This window comes from Ambystoma mexicanum, chromosome 2p (genome assembly GCF_040938575.1).
Source record: "Ambystoma mexicanum isolate Mex_15411 chromosome 2p, UKY_AmexF1_1, whole genome shotgun sequence".
Lineage (NCBI taxonomy): Eukaryota > Metazoa > Chordata > Amphibia > Caudata > Ambystomatidae > Ambystoma > Ambystoma mexicanum.
This window is the reverse complement of record NC_090923.1, coordinates 1476274560-1476293729: the sequence shown is the minus strand read 5'-3', so window position 1 is coordinate 1476293729 and position 19170 is coordinate 1476274560. Positions and strand designations below refer to the sequence as shown.

The 19170-nt window shown below is 48.8% G+C and overlaps 1 protein-coding gene across 5 annotated transcripts in view; it reads right to left on the bottom strand.

Annotated features, from left to right (window-relative positions):
- Positions 1 to 19170, bottom strand: part of LOC138567645 (zinc finger protein 583-like) — a 441626-nt gene that overhangs the window by 59190 nt on the left and 363266 nt on the right. For all 5 annotated transcript variants that reach the window (XR_011302266.1, XM_069646113.1, XM_069646111.1 and 2 more), the window contains 2 exons: positions 8654 to 8749; positions 6796 to 6891 (listed from right to left, as the gene is read on the bottom strand). Coding sequence is in view for 4 of the 5 variants with exons in the window: in XM_069646113.1 (XP_069502214.1) it covers positions 6796 to 6891; positions 8654 to 8749 (192 nt within the window). In the remaining variant the exon portion in view is untranslated. The remainder of the gene's footprint in view (positions 1 to 6795; positions 6892 to 8653; positions 8750 to 19170) is intronic.

The following is a 19170-nucleotide window of genomic DNA, read 5'->3' as shown; positions in this document are numbered from 1 at the left end:
TTGCTTTTGAGGCTGACAAGATGTCTCCTGCTGTGGGGACATCCCCCTGCTCCTCCGCTTCTCCCTCCCTCTCCCCAGATGCAACCATAGGGGCTTTACTGGCCTCCTTATTGCCAGACGAGGCAGGACCCTGAGGCCAAGTTAGAAACAACCACCCCCCGAGTCTCACCCATTCCAACAGCCTTTTTGGGGGTCTCTCGAGTGCCATAACCCGCAGAGGGCCTCCTCCTAGCCCTCCTCGTAGCTCCTGTTCTCAGCAACCCCTATAGATGAGGCAGCCTCCCATATTGTTTGTTCTGTAATCTGGATCCTGTCCACCAGGTTCCCAGCCATTGTGAGTCTAGAGAAAGTTGGGAGGCAGATTTCCTAGCCCTTGGGGTTCTGGTTAAGGGTTTGGTGAAAGCTTTCGGTATTCTCGATTGCTTAGGTTTGTTGGCACTTGTGGTGAATTTCCCCAAACCACTCTCATCTCGTAATTTCCTTTTAACCATTGTACGGCGACTCTCCCAGGTTAATTCTATGTTATACTAGTACAGATTAGAATGCAATAATAACGTGGAAAGTGCAAAGTGCAAAGCACAATATGCAAAGCGCAAATGTGCAATATGCAATAGGCAGTAACCACTATGCCTTAATATTCCCCATAAACACCAGCAGGGCTCCCTCTATGAGGGGTCGCTCTGTAAATAGTAAACAGTTAAAAAAAAAGAGAAGGGTGCTGCAAAAATATCAGTAAAATATCAATAAAACATCAATGAGAACAGTGCTCTATGACACCTTAACTTTAGACTACCACACAAACGGGGAAAGACACTCAGCTAGTTACTTGCAGCCCCTGTAGTATGGTAAATAACCAACTAGCAAATGCTAGCAGGACACTCAATTCGCAAGTCTGTGTGCACAGTCTAGGTTAAAACGATGTGCCGTGAAATCTGGGCCCATAGACCATAGACTGCTGAGTAAACCACTTCCGGTGTTAACAATCCTGATTACACAATAAAAGAGGCACCAATAGATGGGGGAGAGTAAACCTTGGAGCCCCCAAATGTATCGTTTGGCTGTAAAAGTAAATGCCCAGTTGTTCGTTTGATATTTCACAAGCCCATTCTGCAAATATTGATGGAGGACAGTTGAGGGCAGTTGAAGCCGTTAAGGGCAATCAGTACAGAAAGTCAGAGGGGGCGGATGCACTAAACAAGTGACTGAATGAATGAAACTTAGAGCAGAGTGGCCCATTCCAAACAGCGCCTCCCGGAACCGTACACAAAGAGTAAGAATCCAATCAGGCCAGGCTGACATTATGCAGGCTGGCAGACCAAGGGCAGGGCACGCCGGCAGCTTAAGGAGCTGACAAAGTCTGACTCTCGCCCCCACCCCTTGGCCCTTGTCAGTAATTCACCTGAGCTGAGGCTTAAAGGACGTTGCATGGCTCCCAACTCCTCGGCTCCTTGTAAAGTTCCAAACAGTAGGAGTCTCGCCACACTCCTCCACTCGTCCAACAAGGACACCAAGGACTCTGCGGACTCCGCTTCGCTCCGCTCTGCTGCCCAGGGTCCTAATGAGCGAGAAAGGTTCCTCCTCCTCCTAGTGGCCATGGAAATTAGACCTCACAGGGCAAGTTGCACACCAGCACACAAGGGACTCTGCGGACTCTGCTTTGCTCCGCTCCCCAGGGTCCTAATAAGCGAGAAAGGCTCCTCCTCCTAGTGGCCACAGAAATCAGACCACGCTAGAAAAGTTGCACACCAGGAAACGAAGGACTCTGCTGACACCCTGTGACATTTCGACAGGCAGTTCAGGCATCTTACATTCCACGTTATACTTTTAAAGGACCCAGACATCCCACTTCATGTTCCTGTCATGATCGCATATGTTGGCTGTCGCAATACGTGACCCAGTTTGGTATGCTTGAATCTTGCCCTATATCGTAGTCTCTCCAATGTACATGTCCCCAACCTTCCAATAGGTGAGATGAACCTTTCCCCTTCTAATCTGCAAACAACCCCAACTGTGACCAGCCCCCTCCCCGACGGCAACCCCAACCTGCCAGTTCCCTCCCTCCCCTTCCACTCTTTTACCAACCGTTGCTCACGCTTGGGGGGCGTGCCAGGGCCCAGAAAACCTAGTTACCCAGTTTTGGTTATTTTCGCAGCTATCATGAGGTCTTACAAGTCATACCACTTCTTGCGTTGGTTTGGCTCCGAAAGCTGGCCAGGGTCCCCGTTCATCTCTCATTGCCTCTGTAACGAGGGATTCTTGGTAATGTCTCAAGAAAAGTGCTTGCCTCCTCCAGAGTGCAGAAAAAACATGCTCTCCCATTGTGCTTGATCCTATGTTTAGATGGGAATAGCATAAAGTATTTAACGCCCTTCTCTCTGAGCCTTTTATTCACATCCAGAAAAAGTCTTCCTAGAAGCTTGAACTTTGTTCGAGAAGTCGGGGAAAAATGCGGATTTGTGTGTTCTGGTATCTGAGAGGGCCTTTTTCTCTAGCCACCCTGAGCACCGCATCCCTGCCATGGTAATTCAATAGTCACGCTATCAACGGGTGGGCAGGAGCTCTGGGTACAGGTTTCCCGCTGCTGGGTATACAATGTTCCCATTCCATATGAACACACCTGAGAATTCTCAGTCGCCCAGGACTTCCTTTAGTAAATTCTCCACCCTTACTTCCATGTTGCACTGGTTTGCTTCTCCGGTACGCCTACAATCCTCAGGTTATTCCAACGTGATCGGAACTCAAGATCGTCCTGTTTGTCCATCAACGATTTCACCACTCTCTTGAGCTCCGCAAGATCTCTTATTACATTGCTGGTCCCGTCTTTGATGGTGGATATCCTCCCTTCGGCTTCATCGAGATGTTCCCCATGTCTATCTAGACGGACATGCATGTGGTCTACCTTGCATGTCAGTGTGTCTATCTTCCCGTCTAGCGATTGAATGCTCGATTGTACCTGGCCGAGCATTGCCTTGATGTCACTAAGCACTTCGCCAGGGACTTTGATGGAGGTCTGCAGCATCTCTTCCCAGGGGGCATCTCCAGTTCCGAAGGATGTGGATGGTGTTGCGGCTTCAAAGGGGAGCCTGGACTGTTGTTTGTGCCCTTTTTGTGCCTTAGACATAAGGCAGGAGAGGTCTCACAGATCTGTTTGTATAAAATAGCGCAGACTCTGCTGCGTCAAGCGCTCCAGCGACTGCCCTCAGCGGTTTAACCACAGCTAGATGGAAGTCCCAGGATTGATTCCGCGGGGGCCTTGTACCTGTCTGTCACAACTTTAACCCCTGGCCAGGGAACTCGGGGCCTCTGGCCCTCGCCACAGTATTTCAACAAGGGCCCAATCGTGTCCCTCTCGGGTGCCCTGGAGCCAGTCCTGGCGCCGTTGGCACCAGGCTCATATGGCAGGTGTAGTTTCCATTGGGCAATGGACCAATATGGTTGCCCCCACAAGGATCAACGTGGAACTGCAGCATGCAGTCTAGCATCCAGGGCGGGGCCTGCCCCGAAGGCACCTGGGATACCTGCTGGCTATTTAAACCACGCCCGAATTGAGGCACGTGCTTCGCGTTATTCTGCTCTTGCAGCGTGACGTTCACCGGGTCCTGCTCTGCATCTTAGGCCTGCATGGGCGAGAGAAGAAGAAGAACCACGTTATTCATCCTTACCTGCTCTGCATCCAGCTCCTCTACTAATCCGGAGTCTTCCCTGGAATTTGTTATCTTCCTCCAGCAACATCCTAGAGAAAAAGGACGAGAAGAGGACAATTAGTAAGCGACTATTCATCCACTCCATATCCTCCAGGGCCTGCTTAATTACCAAACTCTCCTGGAAGTCTACCGCCATACGGGCACCTTCCATCCGGCGTCCTGTTCCATCTGACCACATTTTTCCAGGAATCTTTCGGCGACCTGCAAGGAACAACAGTACAGGTCAGCCAACTTCTAAGGACGCTCATAGCGCTGCGCCTTGCGCTTTCGCTTACCTTCTCGAGCTCAGCCCTCTATATCAGCTCGATGTCTCCATCATCCCTTCTGCATCTGTAAGAAAGAAGGTGAAGGTTATTCGGGGCAACCACAATTACGACATTCATTCTTAACCATACGAGAGACTTACCTCAAGAGTGGAGTCGCAGCCGGTCTGGACTCCAGGGCCACGCCAGTGAAGTAACTCGGCGGAACGGTGCCCAGCGACGACGCGCCCCTGCTCAGCACAGCACGAAACACAAGGTGAGAAAGGCTCCAAGGGGAATCGCAAGGGGGGCACGGGGAAGGTGGGCTCCGAGAGAAGGTGTTGTAGCTAAAACCGAACTCCTGTCTTCTAGAACTGGCTCTCGGCAGCACGAGTCCACGGAGAAGGTGCAGCGGTCCCAGAAGCATCCCAGACCAGTCGGGTGGCGTCCCTGTGGATACAAGGTGAGCTTTACACTGTCTTGGTGTCTGGCCTAGAGTTAGCCATACACAGCTCCCTTGGCTTGCTCCCCAAAATGCCTTACTTCGGGGCACCAGTGCTCACACTACAGCCAATCTTGCTGCTCCCCTGCGATTCCCCGCCATCGGAGAGCCATAGTAACGTAGTCTCAACCTGGGTCTATACATGTGGCCAGGCCAGTACCATCTCTTGATCCTTCTTACCCCAAGTGAATCAGCAGCCGGGCATTGTGTGGATCCCCTCTGGGACTGTGCGGGCCCCACACGTCGTTACTCGTGTCTGCGGTAGTGTTGTAGGTGTTCCCCCTATGGCATGCGCAATATGAGATGCAGGCCTGCCCGGCCCTGGGCTCCGTTGTGTCTCTGTGAGGTGGGCGTTCCCGCCCTCACCACGCTCCCAACTGCTGCCATACCTTCACGTGTGCAGTGCTGGTCCGTTGTCCCTTACCTTGGGGTTGCGGTCCTCCTGAGGAAGCTAAGCGTAGTGTGCGGGTGGGCCCTGCCGGCTCCGTGCAGGCCCTCCTGCTCGAGGAGTCCCTGTGTCTGTGGGCCATCTCCTGGCTCCGACACACCCCCATTCCGTGCTCTAATGCCGGGGTAATCCCTCAGCCTCGCCCTGCTGCAGACAGCCGAGGAAGCAGTGCTGGCAGCTCTCCAAGCCGTGTATTGTGCAGAGGGAGGTCGGGGGCCCTACCGAAGGCTCCTCTCAGCGTCCCGATTAGTTATCAGTACCCCGTTCTCACCACACCTACCTAGCCGCGTATCTCAGAGTGTGCGACACACGCCTGCTGTCCCTCGCTCCATGCTTCTTATCGCAGCTCTGATCTCGGGCCCACGAGTAGTGTGGGAGCTCAAAGTTTAGGGGATTATGCCTTAGGTGTTCCCTTGGGTGCAGGGTGTTTCACAGGTCCAAACGCTACGGCGAATTCAGAATGTTGGACCGGATAGTGCTGGGTAAAGCGGGAGCTCACTGGCTCTCGGCCATTTTCTCTGGGCTCCCTAGCACCCCCCAATAATAATTAGTCTTGACTTTTTTGGAAGGGGTGGTGTAGTTTAGCCCAGTCTTACAACTTGAAAGGTTTTTTGTGGATGTTACTTGCCTTATTATGTTGTAATTTAAGGTATGAGGCCTAAGCCCTGCTTAAAGTCATGTATATGCCTGTGTGGTGTCAGGATAGTCTTTTTTCCAGATGATATAAACCAATGGTGTTTTTTTGCACTTTTCTACTGATTAAAGTATCGTCTTGGGAAGGGCTAGCACAAGCAGATCCAGTGCAGTCTGAGGCGTAATGGCCCAAAGCATATATTAATTGGACATAGCAAATCTTGCCCATGTTACTTCCGCCCCTACAATTTCTTCTCCATAGCAGACAATCACATATGCTTTTATTCGTTTCCAATGTGTCCGAAGTAATAGCTTGATTCCTTAGTTAGGCTGCAACCTATTTTAGCCTTATACTTTATGGTCTAATAAATATTCACTTTTGATCTATTCATATTTCAAATTATGGTATCAAAACATTGCAGATGATACAGTGTTTTTGACTATTTCATTTTTTACTACTGCTCCACCACAACTTTTTAAACAAATGTCAGAGAAACCAAACCAATCAAATAATTAGTTTGTGTTTTGAAGTTTGCTCCAAATCTACACACAAATAACTCAATGGGCCTCATTCCGACCCTGGCGTTAACCAAGGCGCTAATAGCGCCTTGGTTGACGCCGTTATCTCTCCGACTCCGCCATGGTGAATGGCGGAATTACCGCCCCATTCCAAGGTTGGCGGGGTCGGTAATTCCCCATTCACCATGGGCCCTTCCCCATTTTTGCCCCATAGGGCTCAATGGGAATGGGGAAGGTGCTAATTACGGCATCGTAAATTACGGTGCCGTAATTAGCTCCAAGGTCCCTTTGCGGGTTGGTTTTTTAACGCCTGCAAAAAGCAGGTGTTAAGTTCCAACCCGCAAAGGGAACTCGGAATAGGGCGGTAAGGGTTTAACGGCACCGGTCTCGTTACCGGTGACCGTTAACCCTTACCGCCCGACTCGGAATGAGGCCCAATGTATTTTACTGATTCATTTTTAGCCAATCTCTCATGGATATCAAACAATGGAAGAATAACAATGAAAATACAATGTAATGCTTTGTAGAGATCACCCACATGTTAATTTATCTTACCGAATTTATCATGGTTATCACAGAGGTTGTAATGAAGAAAATAGAGCCTACCATGGTGTGTGTGGTGAGCACCAATATCCTCCCTAAATGATGCAGTAGACAATATAAGTGGTGTTAGGATAATACACCGTTCTATTTTCTTCTTTCACTCACTGCATCAAAATCATCACATTGTGGCCTCATGTTTCTTACCTGTACTTGTTCCCTCAAGCACTACCTCCTTCTGCCTTTGATGTTCAGTATTGCGTACTCGTGGTAACACAGAAGTGACAACTGGATCAGCTGTTGCTGTAGAGAAAAACAATACATTGTGAAGCTCTGAAATAAATAATAATTCATTTTTGAGCACATGAAGTAACAGGTACTCAAAGATAAATTCAGAGACAGTGGGCCTCATTACGACCCTGGCGGTAAGTTACCGCCAGGGCCGTGACTTTACCGCCATGGTGCTAACTACGTTAACGCCATGGCGGTAAGGGGATTTACCGCCCCATTCCGACCTTGGCGGGGCGGTAAATCCCCAATCCCCATTTACCCTTCCCCATTCCCATTTTTGCCCCATAGGGCATAATGGGAGTGGGGAAGGCGTTAATTACGCCACCGTAAATTACGGTGGCGTAGTTAACACCAAGTTCCCTTACCGCCATGGTTTTTTACACCCGCTAAAAGCAGGTGTAAAAACCGCCATGGCGGAAAGGGAACTCGTAATTGGCGGAAAGGGGTTGGCGCAGCTAACGCTGCCGCAAACCCCTTTCCGCCAGGGTCGTAATGAGGCCCAGTGTAGTTATGTCCCAATTAATCTCTTTTACTATGTATCATGCGCCCTCTCTGTCGTCTTCTCTCCCGCAGTACTTTTCATTTTTTCTCAATTTCCCTCACTGGCTTTTGCCTCGAACACTCTAAACTCTCTTGCTTCACTGTCTTCTAAATCCATATTTTCTATGTAATCCGCCACATAGAAAGATAAGGCACTGTTACAGACCTTATTGGTGTGCTGCAGAGATATCCTCCTATTATAAGGTTCACCTGTCTTTCATTGTCCTTCCAACGACCCTCGGGTCAGCGAAATCCTTGCAGTTACATTTTCAGATTGTATCTGGCAAACCTATAGGGTGTGTGGTAATAGTACATTTGTGTTCTCTTTTTCTTTAATAAGGACATGCTGTACTTAGAGGTAGACATCTGGACGTTTAGAATGGAAAAAGGCACACAAGTCAATGGATTCTCCCCATTTGCCCTTTACATACTATGTGATCTGCAGAAATGCTATCCCTTTCCCCACAATGGTCTAGTAAAATTTTTTATTTAAAAAATAGATAGGCAACATAAAAAAAAAAATACTAGCATTCTCCGTTTTAAAACTTCCTATGTAAAATTTTGAGCTATTGAAGCTCAAAATTCGCAAAAGCAAGCACATGGGCGCATCCATTTTGTGAAATGGAGGCCCTCCTGTGCTGGCTTTTGCTTTTGCGGCACTAATGAAGGAAAAGCCAGCCAGCTGTAGTAAACAAAGGCTACCGCTGGGCGGCTTTCCCTTCATTAGTGCTGTAGGCGGAGGACGGGGACCGGAGACCAGAGCAGGAAAGCTGCAGCTTTCACAAAATGGATACGCCCATGTACTTGCTTTTGCAAATTTTGAGCTTGAATAGCTCAAAATTTTACATCGGAAGTTTTAAAACGGAGAATGCTAGTATTTTTTTTTTTAAATACAAATTTTTACTAGACCATCCCTTTAAGATGGAATAGAAGGTTTTGCTGACTTATATACAATCTGTAAATCACATGAAGTGGCCCTCAATGCATTGTGAAGTGGCCCTCAATGCATTGCGAAGTAAAATTAAGTACATTTTGTGACTTCTAATAGAATACAAATAAGATGTCCTATTTTCAACAAAGCAGCCTCATGAGGCATTGTACTAGGATCTCTCATAAACCAACATTAAATAAACAAATAAAAGTGTATACAAGGGTCAGTCATATGAAGCAGGATTTACTATGTTGCCCCAACAATCTGCCAACTTGCTAGCAATTCTTCATTGCTCTAGCTCACCTAAGTTTCTTCTCTCAGACTCTCTCTTCTCCGGTAGATACATTTCTTCACCTGATTTCATGCTTTGTGAAAATACAGATGTAATGATTGGATATCCTGAAATAAGAATACATGTCATATATGATTGCATGGCATAACAAATATGGAAGGATAAAAAATCAGTGATACAGCACCAACAAGGATGAATGAGCTGCCACGTGGAGTCTGTGACTGGGGAAATGTACAGTAGAACAAATAGGTAACTGAGCAGTTCTATTTGGTAAAGGCTTTAGGACTTTGCAGGAAACCCATAACACCCCCATGCCAATGAGACCCCCTTTCTTAAAAATAATTTAAGAAGGTACATCACAGATTTGAAGATAATTATCTACCTTGCTCTGTACATCACCAAGACATTCTGCACATTCAATGGAAGGGATTCTTGATGTTTCCAACAGCATCAGGAATGGAGTGCTATTTATATACTTAATTGGGAGGTCAGCGTGACAAAATAATACACACTACCTGCGACTGAAATCTTAAATATCAGTTGATGCACAATACCCCATTTGCCAATGACTAAATGCCATATCTATTTGAGTGATCTATGCTTGATTTATTTATTTTTTCCAGTAGCCAAAATCCCTAAAGTTTAAGCAAATGCACCTCACTACTCTCTCCATGGTGTGGCACTGGGCAGAAAACATGCTGCACATGCACAAGGTTTTGCCTGAGCCAAGTGCACGATGATGTAGGCCGATGTGTTATCACTCATCTAAGCTTCTGCAGGCTTTTATCACATGGTATTTGATTGGCAAGTGGATAAGGCATGGCTCTACGAAGGAGGAACAGTAGTAAAATCTGGGTTTGAATATCACTCCGCCAATGTCCTTTTGAATTGCCTTATATCTTTTTATTTTATAAGCTAATTCTATATATATATAACACTGAGATATGATTCCATACTCAGCTGATGCAATTTATCAGTGTTAGGTTTCCCTCGGCTGTCCAAATGGCAAACTGCACCTCTGTGTGCCATTGCACTCCAACAACAGCTATCATTTTAACAAACAGAATGAGCACGATTCTATGCGGTCATCTTCATCTTCCACTATCGCAAACATTCAGAATAATTTCAAGTTACTTCTTTCCAACCCACCTTTTCATGCACTTGCACGGTAGAATTGTCATAAGGTCGACATGACCATGTGTTGTTTTATTTTTTGATGACCATGTGTCCCCACCACATCTTGTCTTGTGGAGCCTGGAAACACGTGTTTAGGGACCATACAAATGTCCAATAAATAAAACCTCACTTCACTTGGCCTTCTGAACTTCTGCGCCGCCAGGACAGAGTTCAGAAATCCGTCTTAACACAGGCCCCAGGCCCCGGGTGCTGAAGTGAAAGGAGAGCACACGGTGAGTGCCACAAGGGACACCTGGGCTGTGCACCCCGGGCGCGGCTATGATACAGGCCCAGATTAAGGAAACACTTGTTCCCTCAGATGCAACGTGAGTCCGAGGGGCGGTGGTGATTAACATGCCTATCGAACGAAACAACATAATGTGAGCTTGAGGGCCAGCAGTGATTAATAGGCCCACAGTAATAGTCAGCAATCCCTAGGGGCAAGCAAGCCCAAGGGGCGGCAGGAACTATAAGGTAAACAGACTAGTACTGTAAACCTGGGCAGCAGGGCATAAGAACTACATGTTTGAAGAGACAGCACAGCAATAGCGGCAAGGAGGTGCAGAAGAGTGCTAGGGCACAGGAGAGACAGCGCGATCAATCCAGAAAAGACAGCAAGCACTGAGCAAGCACTGGGCAAACAGGTGCTACGACAACTCTCAGAAACAGCAAGGCGAGATGTCGCGAGAAGGCATACCAGCCAAAGTGGCAGCAACCCTACCAACTGCTTTCCAGGCACATATTCAAGACTCACTGTCCCTGCAATTGCCAAGACTGTTTGGCCTCACTGAAACAAGCAACCTGGAGCCCTGATGGGCGAGAGACTTCGATGTCTACATAGAGGCGTTAGGCCCACTATACGAATACCGAAAACAATGCCTTATCGCGTTGGCGGTAGGACCAGCGGTACGAGACATCATTGATGAATTGCCAGAAGACAACGTGGACAAGTTCAGGGGCCTTAGGACAGCACTGCACTTCACACACCAATGTTGACAATGAGAGACATGTATTCCACTCCACAATACAGAGGAGAAACCATTGATGCTTTTGTGATGAGCTTATGAATACGAATGAAACACTGTGCGTTCAACAACTACTCCAATGAAGAGGCACTGAGATCTCAATTAATCGCAGGGTGTGAATCAGTACAATTAAGAGGCTGCTTCAAAAACAGAGGTCCCTAGAAGTGATCCTGAGACTAGCTTGCTCGGTTAAACATCAAGCCGAGGTGATGAACAAAATGAAGATGTCTGCAACACCTGCCCTCATCAACAAGATGGTGACGGCCACACACTCAGTAGGACAGATTGATCAATTCTGTTTCCGATTCGGCTATGAATTCCTGCATGAGGGCACCTGTCCCGCGATTGGCCAACTTTGCTATGCATGCAGAGGGGGAAATCATTTCAAAGCAGTGTGCCCGCATGACGCCCAGCACGGCATGAGGTGAAGGGATAGGCCCATTGATGACCAGCGTGCAGGAAAGTCGGCGATAGCACCAATGTCTCTGGCCACAACCATGCAGCACAGGGAAAAACCAACTAGGCATCACCAGGACACTAGGAGTAGGGAAGACGTGAACCAAGAGGAAAGGAAAACACCAGAAAGCCCAAAAAAAGCACCGGAATGGCAAACAGCGTGTGCCTCTGCATCACACTATCCCCGAAAGGCACAAAGTCATAAGCTATCTGGTAGAACAATCGCCTACAGACAGCGGGTCGAGTTCATCAGCAGAAGAACTACGATGCAAGGGCTACCTCTACGCCCTGGGAAACCAGCAAGCAAAGGAACAGAGCCCAACACTGCTAATACAAATCAACGATCTAAAAGCAGAATTTCTGGTTGACACTGGAGCCACCGTCGTTGTAATCAGCGAGGACATTCACAAAAACATACTGAAGGATCTAAGGTACGTCCATCGGTGATGGGTATATATACACCCCTACGGATCAAAAATACCACTGCTGTGCAACGTGTACTTTGAAGACACATGTCGCTGCAAGACGCAGTCATAAAAGCTACCGATACACATGATGGAAGCGGCAGCAGAAAGTGGGTGTATCCTGATCTTCAAAGCAGCATTAGACATGGGCCTGATACATGTATTGTACTGCCTGATTGCCCACAAATACATAAACATTGTCGAAGGAATACAATAGCTGTTCCCCTCTTTGTTCAAAGGATTAGGAAAACTAAGGCACAAACAAACCAGTCTGCATATTGATCCCTCCATTCCCCCAGTGGCCCAACGCTATTCGGGCATACCGGTCAACATACAATAGCAGGTGGAAGAAGAATTACTTAAGCTGCTAGAACAGGACATTATAGAGCCAGCAACGGGACTAACGCCCAGGGTGTCCCCCATTGTACCGGTGCCAAAAAAGGGGTCAGACTCCATCAGATGCTGTGTGGGCATGAGAAGACCATATCAGGCTCTTATGCAGGAGAGGCACCAGGCCCCCTGCATCACAGACATGATACACCTACTAAATGGGGTCCAAGTTTCTCCAAATTGGACCTGAACATGGGGTATCAGCAGCTGGAATTGAGCCCGGAATCATGCTACATCACCACGTTCGTAACTCACTTGGGCCTATATCGGTATAACAGACTGAGCTTCGGTTGTCGTCCGCAGCAGAGATCTTCCAGGCTGAAATCCACAGTGTCATCAAACACATCCCTAGCTGTTTAAACAATAGGGATGATATTCTGGTTTTCAGCAGGGGCACGGAACAAAACGAGAACACCTTGGCAAGAGTATGCATGTCCATGGAAGCAGCGCACCTCACCCTCAACAAGGACAAATGTGAGTTCTGTAAAGGAACGCTTCGTTTCTTTGGGCATATATTCTCAGCGCAGGGGATGACACCAGACCCGGGTAAATTAGCAACCCTCAACGACACACCACATACCACCAATGTAGAGGAGCTACGATCTTTTCTAGGACTAGCCAGCTGCTGCACCAGATACATAAAAGATTGTGTGACTATCAGCGAACCACTAAGAGCTCTCACAAAGCAGCACACCTCATTCCTTTGGTCCAAGGAGTGTCAGAAGTCGTTTGAAAGCATTTGGCAGAGAATATCATCAACAGACCAAATGGCATACTAATACCCAGAGAGACAAACTGAACTGACAGTAGATGCCAGCCCTGTAGGTCTGGGTGTGATCTTATCCCAAATTGATTAAGATACATTGCAAAGGAGACACATAGTGACATATGCAAACAGGAGTTTATCTAAATTAGAGCAGGCCTACTCCCAAGCAGAAAAAGAAGTGCTAGCGGTCGTCTGGGCATGTGAACATTTCCATCTCTTCTCTTTTTATATGGAAAACCATTTACAGTTGTCATGGAGCAAAAGTATTATTATTCCTCTATGGCAACCCTCTGGCCTGGCTGCCACCAAGGATCGCAAGACGGGGGCTATGGCTACAAGTCTACGCATTTGACATAGTTCGTCGCCCTGGAAATGAAGACAATTCCGCCGGTTTTCTGTCAAGGCATCCAGTGGAATTGGAGACCAATTGCGGACTGTTATATCCATTATGTTGTTCATCAGGTGACACCTACGGATGGTCAGCCTACGGATACTACAGGAGGGGGAACAAGACAGAGCCCTTCACATTATAACAGGTTGTGTTAAGACAGGGCAGTGGAAACATGCCAAGAAACTACGAGAGATGGAGTCTCAAGACGTCCATAAACAACATCAGGTCCTGGCTGTTGGTGAGAGAGGAACTCTCTCTGGCAGATGAAGACCCGATCTTGAAAGAGACCACCACACTGAGGCGCCAAGTAATTGAATTGGCATATGAAGGTCACAGGGGCATAGTCTTGACGAAACACCTATTGCACCAGAAACTGTGGTTCTGGCAGTTTGACATGCAGGTGGAAGAGATTTTAATATTGTGCCCCAAGTGTAGTGTAATAACACCTCACACACGTCCAGAACCCCTACAGGGGACACCACTGCCTGACAGAGTGTGGGATGAGGTGGCCATTGACTTCTTTGAGCCGATGGAAGGGGGGCAATACGTATTGGCTGCAGTGGATGAGTACTCTCAGTTCCCCGAGGTTCAACTGCTAAGATCCAGGGTTGCACACCATGTCCTTCTGGCAATGGACCGAACGTTCACAGCATACGAGATCCCTAGAGTGGTGAAGTCGGACAATGGGCCCCCGTTCACCAGCCAAAATTTCAGGACATTTGCAGATGATATAGATTTCAGACAACAACAATTCACTCCTTTATGGCCAAATGCTAATGGGCCGGCAGAGAGATCCATGTGAAATCTCAAGAGAGCCCTTCAGATTGCCCATCAGGAGGGGAAGCCGTTTGAACAATTGTTATACCAACTGTTGAGGGACTACAGAAACACACATCACAGCCCTATGGGAAGGCCACCATTTGAAGTAATGTTTCGTTGAAATGTCAGAACAAGGATACCCCACCTCCTACACACAAGGAGGACTATCAAGATGGTGACAGGATGAGGGTTTGAGAAAAGCAGGCCACAGAAAAGATGAAGAAATACATAGAAGGACAAAGAAAAGGGGACCTCTCAGAAAGCTGAGGAGTCCCAGAAGCAATCACAGTCGGGTAAACCAAAACCTTCCTCTCCTAAAACCCCAAAATTCAGTGGGGATAAGTCTGTTGTGGGTGGGAGTAAGAGTAGTGGTCCACCTGCTGCAAAGCAGGGTCCCAGTGGTTCCAGTACTGTACCCCGCCCTCCCGGCACTAGTTGGGATTGTGGGGCTTTGGATCACAGAAGAGGTGACCCCAAGTGTAAGGGTAAGGCACTTGGAGTCCAAGCTGTCAGCCTGACCTACCCCTACTCCGTACCTGAGGTGGAGGCCACTGTCCTCCCCTCCTCTACCGGGATCACTTTCGGTGCTCCCATAGAGATTTCCTTAGTGTCCCTTGGAGCCTGGGACCATTAAGCAGAAGTACTGGCAACTATCCCAGAGAACACCCGTAGGTTTTTGAGAAGTGTCCTCTTGAACGGCCAGCCTTCTACTGGTTTGAGAGACACTGGGGCAAGCATGACAGTGGTGGACAGGACTCTGCTCAAGCCAGAGGACTATGTAGGTGCTCCTCTGAGAACCACCAGGTTAGCTGGTGGGCCTCCCAAATTATCGCCCGTAGCCTTAGTCACACTCATGATTGGAGACAAGACAGCAAAGCTTCCGGTCCTGGTTCAGGACAACGTGCCTTTTTGTTAGGCAACGATTTGGTCGAGTTGGGGATGATCACGGATGGTCTACCCATGACTGCTGTGCCGGTCACCCGATCGCAGGTCACACAGGGTCCGGCTGCAAGCCTGGTACTCTCGCCGATGGGGAAACCCAAGGCTCGAAGGAAACGGAAGAGTAAGCAGGCCCCCTCTGTGGAGGGGACTCCTGCTTTCCTGCTGTTCCGACAGCACCCATTGGGATCCATGCTCCGGACGGGCTGGGTCCAGTGGTGAACCCCGTCTCAACTCCTGTGGGAGAAGAGCCAGAAGACTTTCCTGTGGGAGAGGTACTCAACCCGGAGGACCACCCCGACCTACAATACTTGTTAGCTGAAGGGGGACCCTCGCGGGTGGACTTCTGTAAGGGACAGAGAGAGTGCCACACTCTCGAGGGTCTGCGGAAACAGGCCCTGTCCCAGGCACAAGGAGAAGTGCCTAGGACCTTCCGGGTCTATTGGGAGGGTGACCTCCTTGTTAGTGAGCCCACTAAACCTGAACCTGGTGCCCTCAAGAGGTTGGTGGTACCCCAGGTTTACAGGCCCTTCCTGCTGTAGTTGGCGCATGAGGTGCCCTTAGCTGGTCATCTTGGTACCAAGAAGAATAAGCAGAGGCTCTCTGCCCATTTCTACTGGCCTCAGATGGGAGTAGAAGTGGAGTCCCACTCAGGTCCTGCCCAACTTGTCAGTTGTCTGGCAAGACTGGAGGCAGTGTCATTGCCCCACTACGGCCATTGCCAGTCGTTGGCACACCGGTTGAGAGGGTGGGCATCGACATTGTCGGTCCCCTTGACCCTCCCACTTCAGATGGACATTGGTTCATCCTGGTCTTGGTTGATCATGCCACCATGTACCCTGAGGCTATACCCCTTCGGACTGTTACTGCCAAGGTGGTTGCCAGGGCTCTCCTGGGCGTTTTCACCCGTGTTGGATTCCCTAAGAAGGTTGTCTCTGACAGAAGATCCAACTTCATGTCTAGTTACATGAAAACCATGTGGAAAGAGTGTGGGGTAAAATATAAGTTCTCCACCTCTTACCATCCTCAGACCAACGGTCTGGTTGACAGATTTAATAAAACTCTCAAAGGCATGCTAGGCACTTTGGAAGAGCCCCTAAGGAGGAAATGGGATCTCCTCCTGCCATGCCTGCTGTTTGCTTACAGAGAGGTACCTCAAGAGGGTGTTGGTTTCAGCTCCTTTGAGTTACTATTTGGACATCCCGTGAGGGGGCCCCTTGCCTTGATCAGAGAAGGTTTGGAGGCCACCTCTCCAGGTCCCGTCAAGCAAGTGGGGGACTATGTGTTAGGCCTCAGACGGAATATGACACAGATGATGGGTCAGGTGACAGCAAATCTCAAGGCCAGCCGGGAATTGAATAAGTACTGGCATGACCTTAAAGCATCGCAAGTGGATTGGACTCCGGGACAGGAGGTCCTCGTGATGGAGCCTACCAAGCCTCGAGCTTTGGCAGATAAATGGACTGGACCCTTCAGGATAATCTCCAAGATGGGCAAGGTCAATTATCTGGTTGACCTGGGAGTCCCTGGGGTAGCCCCTCGAGTATTCCACGTCAACAGGCTCAAGCCTTTCCATAGGCGAGCAGAAGTCTCATGTCTCTTGCTGGCTTCAGAGCAAGAAGAGGATGCGAGTGAGCCCCTTCTTGATTTGCTGCATAGCAACCTTCAGGATGGCTCAGTGGAGGGACTGCATCTCCCTCCAGATCTGATGAAGGAGCAGCAGAGGGCCTGCAGGGCGTTGCTCTGACAGTATGCCTCTCTGTTTTCCCTGACACCAGGCCTTACACCATGGTGTAGACACAAAATTGACACTGGTGACAGTGTACCTATCAAAAGCAGGTGCTACTGTATGTCAGATACAGGTGAGAACCACATCCAGGCTGAGGTCACCAAGATGTTGGATCTGGGTGTTATTGAACCCTCAACCAGTCCCTGGTCCAGTCCTGTGGTCCTTGTCTCCAAGACAAGTTCCCAGGCAGGCACCAAGGATTCGTGCTGATTTGACGGATGCCCTGAGCGATCTCCATTTTGGGATGCCCAGGCCCTGTCATTGGAATCGGTAGATTCCTGATGGAGACAAGATGGCCCCCGTGGCCTCTTGCCTTCAATCGTCTGTTACCTTGATCTTCCCGAAGTCCTGGGAAGCCCTGACTCGGTCCCTTCCCCCCGACTGGCTGTTGGGTGGAAGTTCCATATATGGCAGTGTGGGGAAGTGCCGACCAGACTGGTTGGAGCCTTCCCAACAACCGTATGCTGTGGCTACACCTGTGGGTGGTATCTGGGTGAATGGAGTGTGTGACAAATCTACACTTCTTGTTGTGGATGTCTGGTATCTGGTGTTTGACACAATGACTGAGACAGCCCTGCCCGAAACTGGTATGAATGCAGTGAGTAGTGTTGAATTGCGTGGTACTTGTCCGAATCCACATTCTGTGTTGTGAGTGTCTGGATGGAGAAGAATGGCCTGAATGCACTGTGTTCCTGATTGGCTGACTGACTGCTGAATGCCCTTCGCAGTGATTGGCTGCCTGAGTGTGACCCAGCAGAATGAATGGGAGATCAACAGTATATCTGGGGACCTCTCACTGCTAGGAATCGTGTTCAGAAGCTGAAGTCCACTACGACGAGTAACTGGAGTGAAACTGAAGCGTGACCTTGAAGCCCTACTGGAAGAGAAGAACTGCTGTTGCTCTTCTTTCTCAATCTGAAAGCTGCTGTGTCTCCAAGGACTGACCCAGAGAGGACCTGGCAAGGCGCCCACTTCCCGAGCTACGAGGGACCATCGTGCACCAGCTGATCTTTTCCAAAGCTCCCTGGTAGACAGATCTACGAAAGGCTGCCGACCGGAGACAGGGACTGCCGCGGAATCCCAAAGAGAAGCACCCGGACTGTTGTCTGCCACCATCGACGACTGCCATTGCCGACCGTAGCCGCTGTGCTCCCATTGCCTAAGAACTTTCGATTCACGGATGCGCTCATCCGCATCGCCGCTCGCCTTATCCGCCGGACAAGGCCAGACCGTTGACGCACCGAGGAACATCCGCCGGTGGGTTTGCCGCCACCCAAAGACCACAGAGACGCTGATGACTCAACGCCCTTGCTGGGCCACAGTTCTTCAAACTCTTTGCAGTCCAGAACTATCAACATTGAGGTGCCCCACACGCCTCTTCCTTGCAGGACATTTACGCTTCCCTGTCGACGAGCACCGATAGGAAAGAAGCTGCCACTTCACTGCCGTAGTTTACCCTGTTCTTCGCCGGAGGTTTGACGACCCGTGACTCCTGCCTTAAAGGGAGGGCACTCAAGAAGGGCCGTCGATTTCCCGACAAAGAACGCTACAACGCCAGGTACTTTGGGGTTGCTGAACTATTGGAAAGACTCTTGTGAACAATATATGGACTGGGCTTGTGATATATCTTTATTCTACAGGTTGCCCAGGTGGGGGGATCTCCACACAGAACTGTGTCTAGGTAACGGGTCCAGTATTCTGGCAATTGTTCTAACCAACTGCTTCCCTCTTATATCTACTGTTGGTTTCCTTTACAAACTGATTTGTGTGACATTTAACCGTACATTTGATGCACTTTAAAGAGATCTAATTGTAATTGTGGTACCACGTAGAACTGTATATTTGCCATTATAGATAACCGAGTACAAAGTGAGTTATCGTGATATTGTACATAACCTTGAATATTAATTATATAAAGACTGTGTTTTAACTAATACAGTGTGCGGACATTCCTTTGTGGGTGCGTGGGGACTACATTGTACTTAAAAACCAGCTCGCATCACCTCCTGAGAAGCTAGGCCTTGATTGCTCGACCAGCGCTACCCTTTAGAGAATCTTGTCTGGGGTCCTCTGTGCCTCTCCTCTGCCATATAGAGAGCAGGAGTACACACACCCCCTTCCAGTGTTTACACCCGTTTCTTTAGTTGCGATAGCTCGTCCCAGTGTTCACTATTTTGCAAATGTTCATTGTCTACAGATGTACCCAAAGACATTACTGATTCCAGTAATTTCTGAACATAGTCTTCACTGTTAGCGAGACACTTTTCCGAACCTGACGCCATGTTACCAAATATAAATTCTACTACACACTCT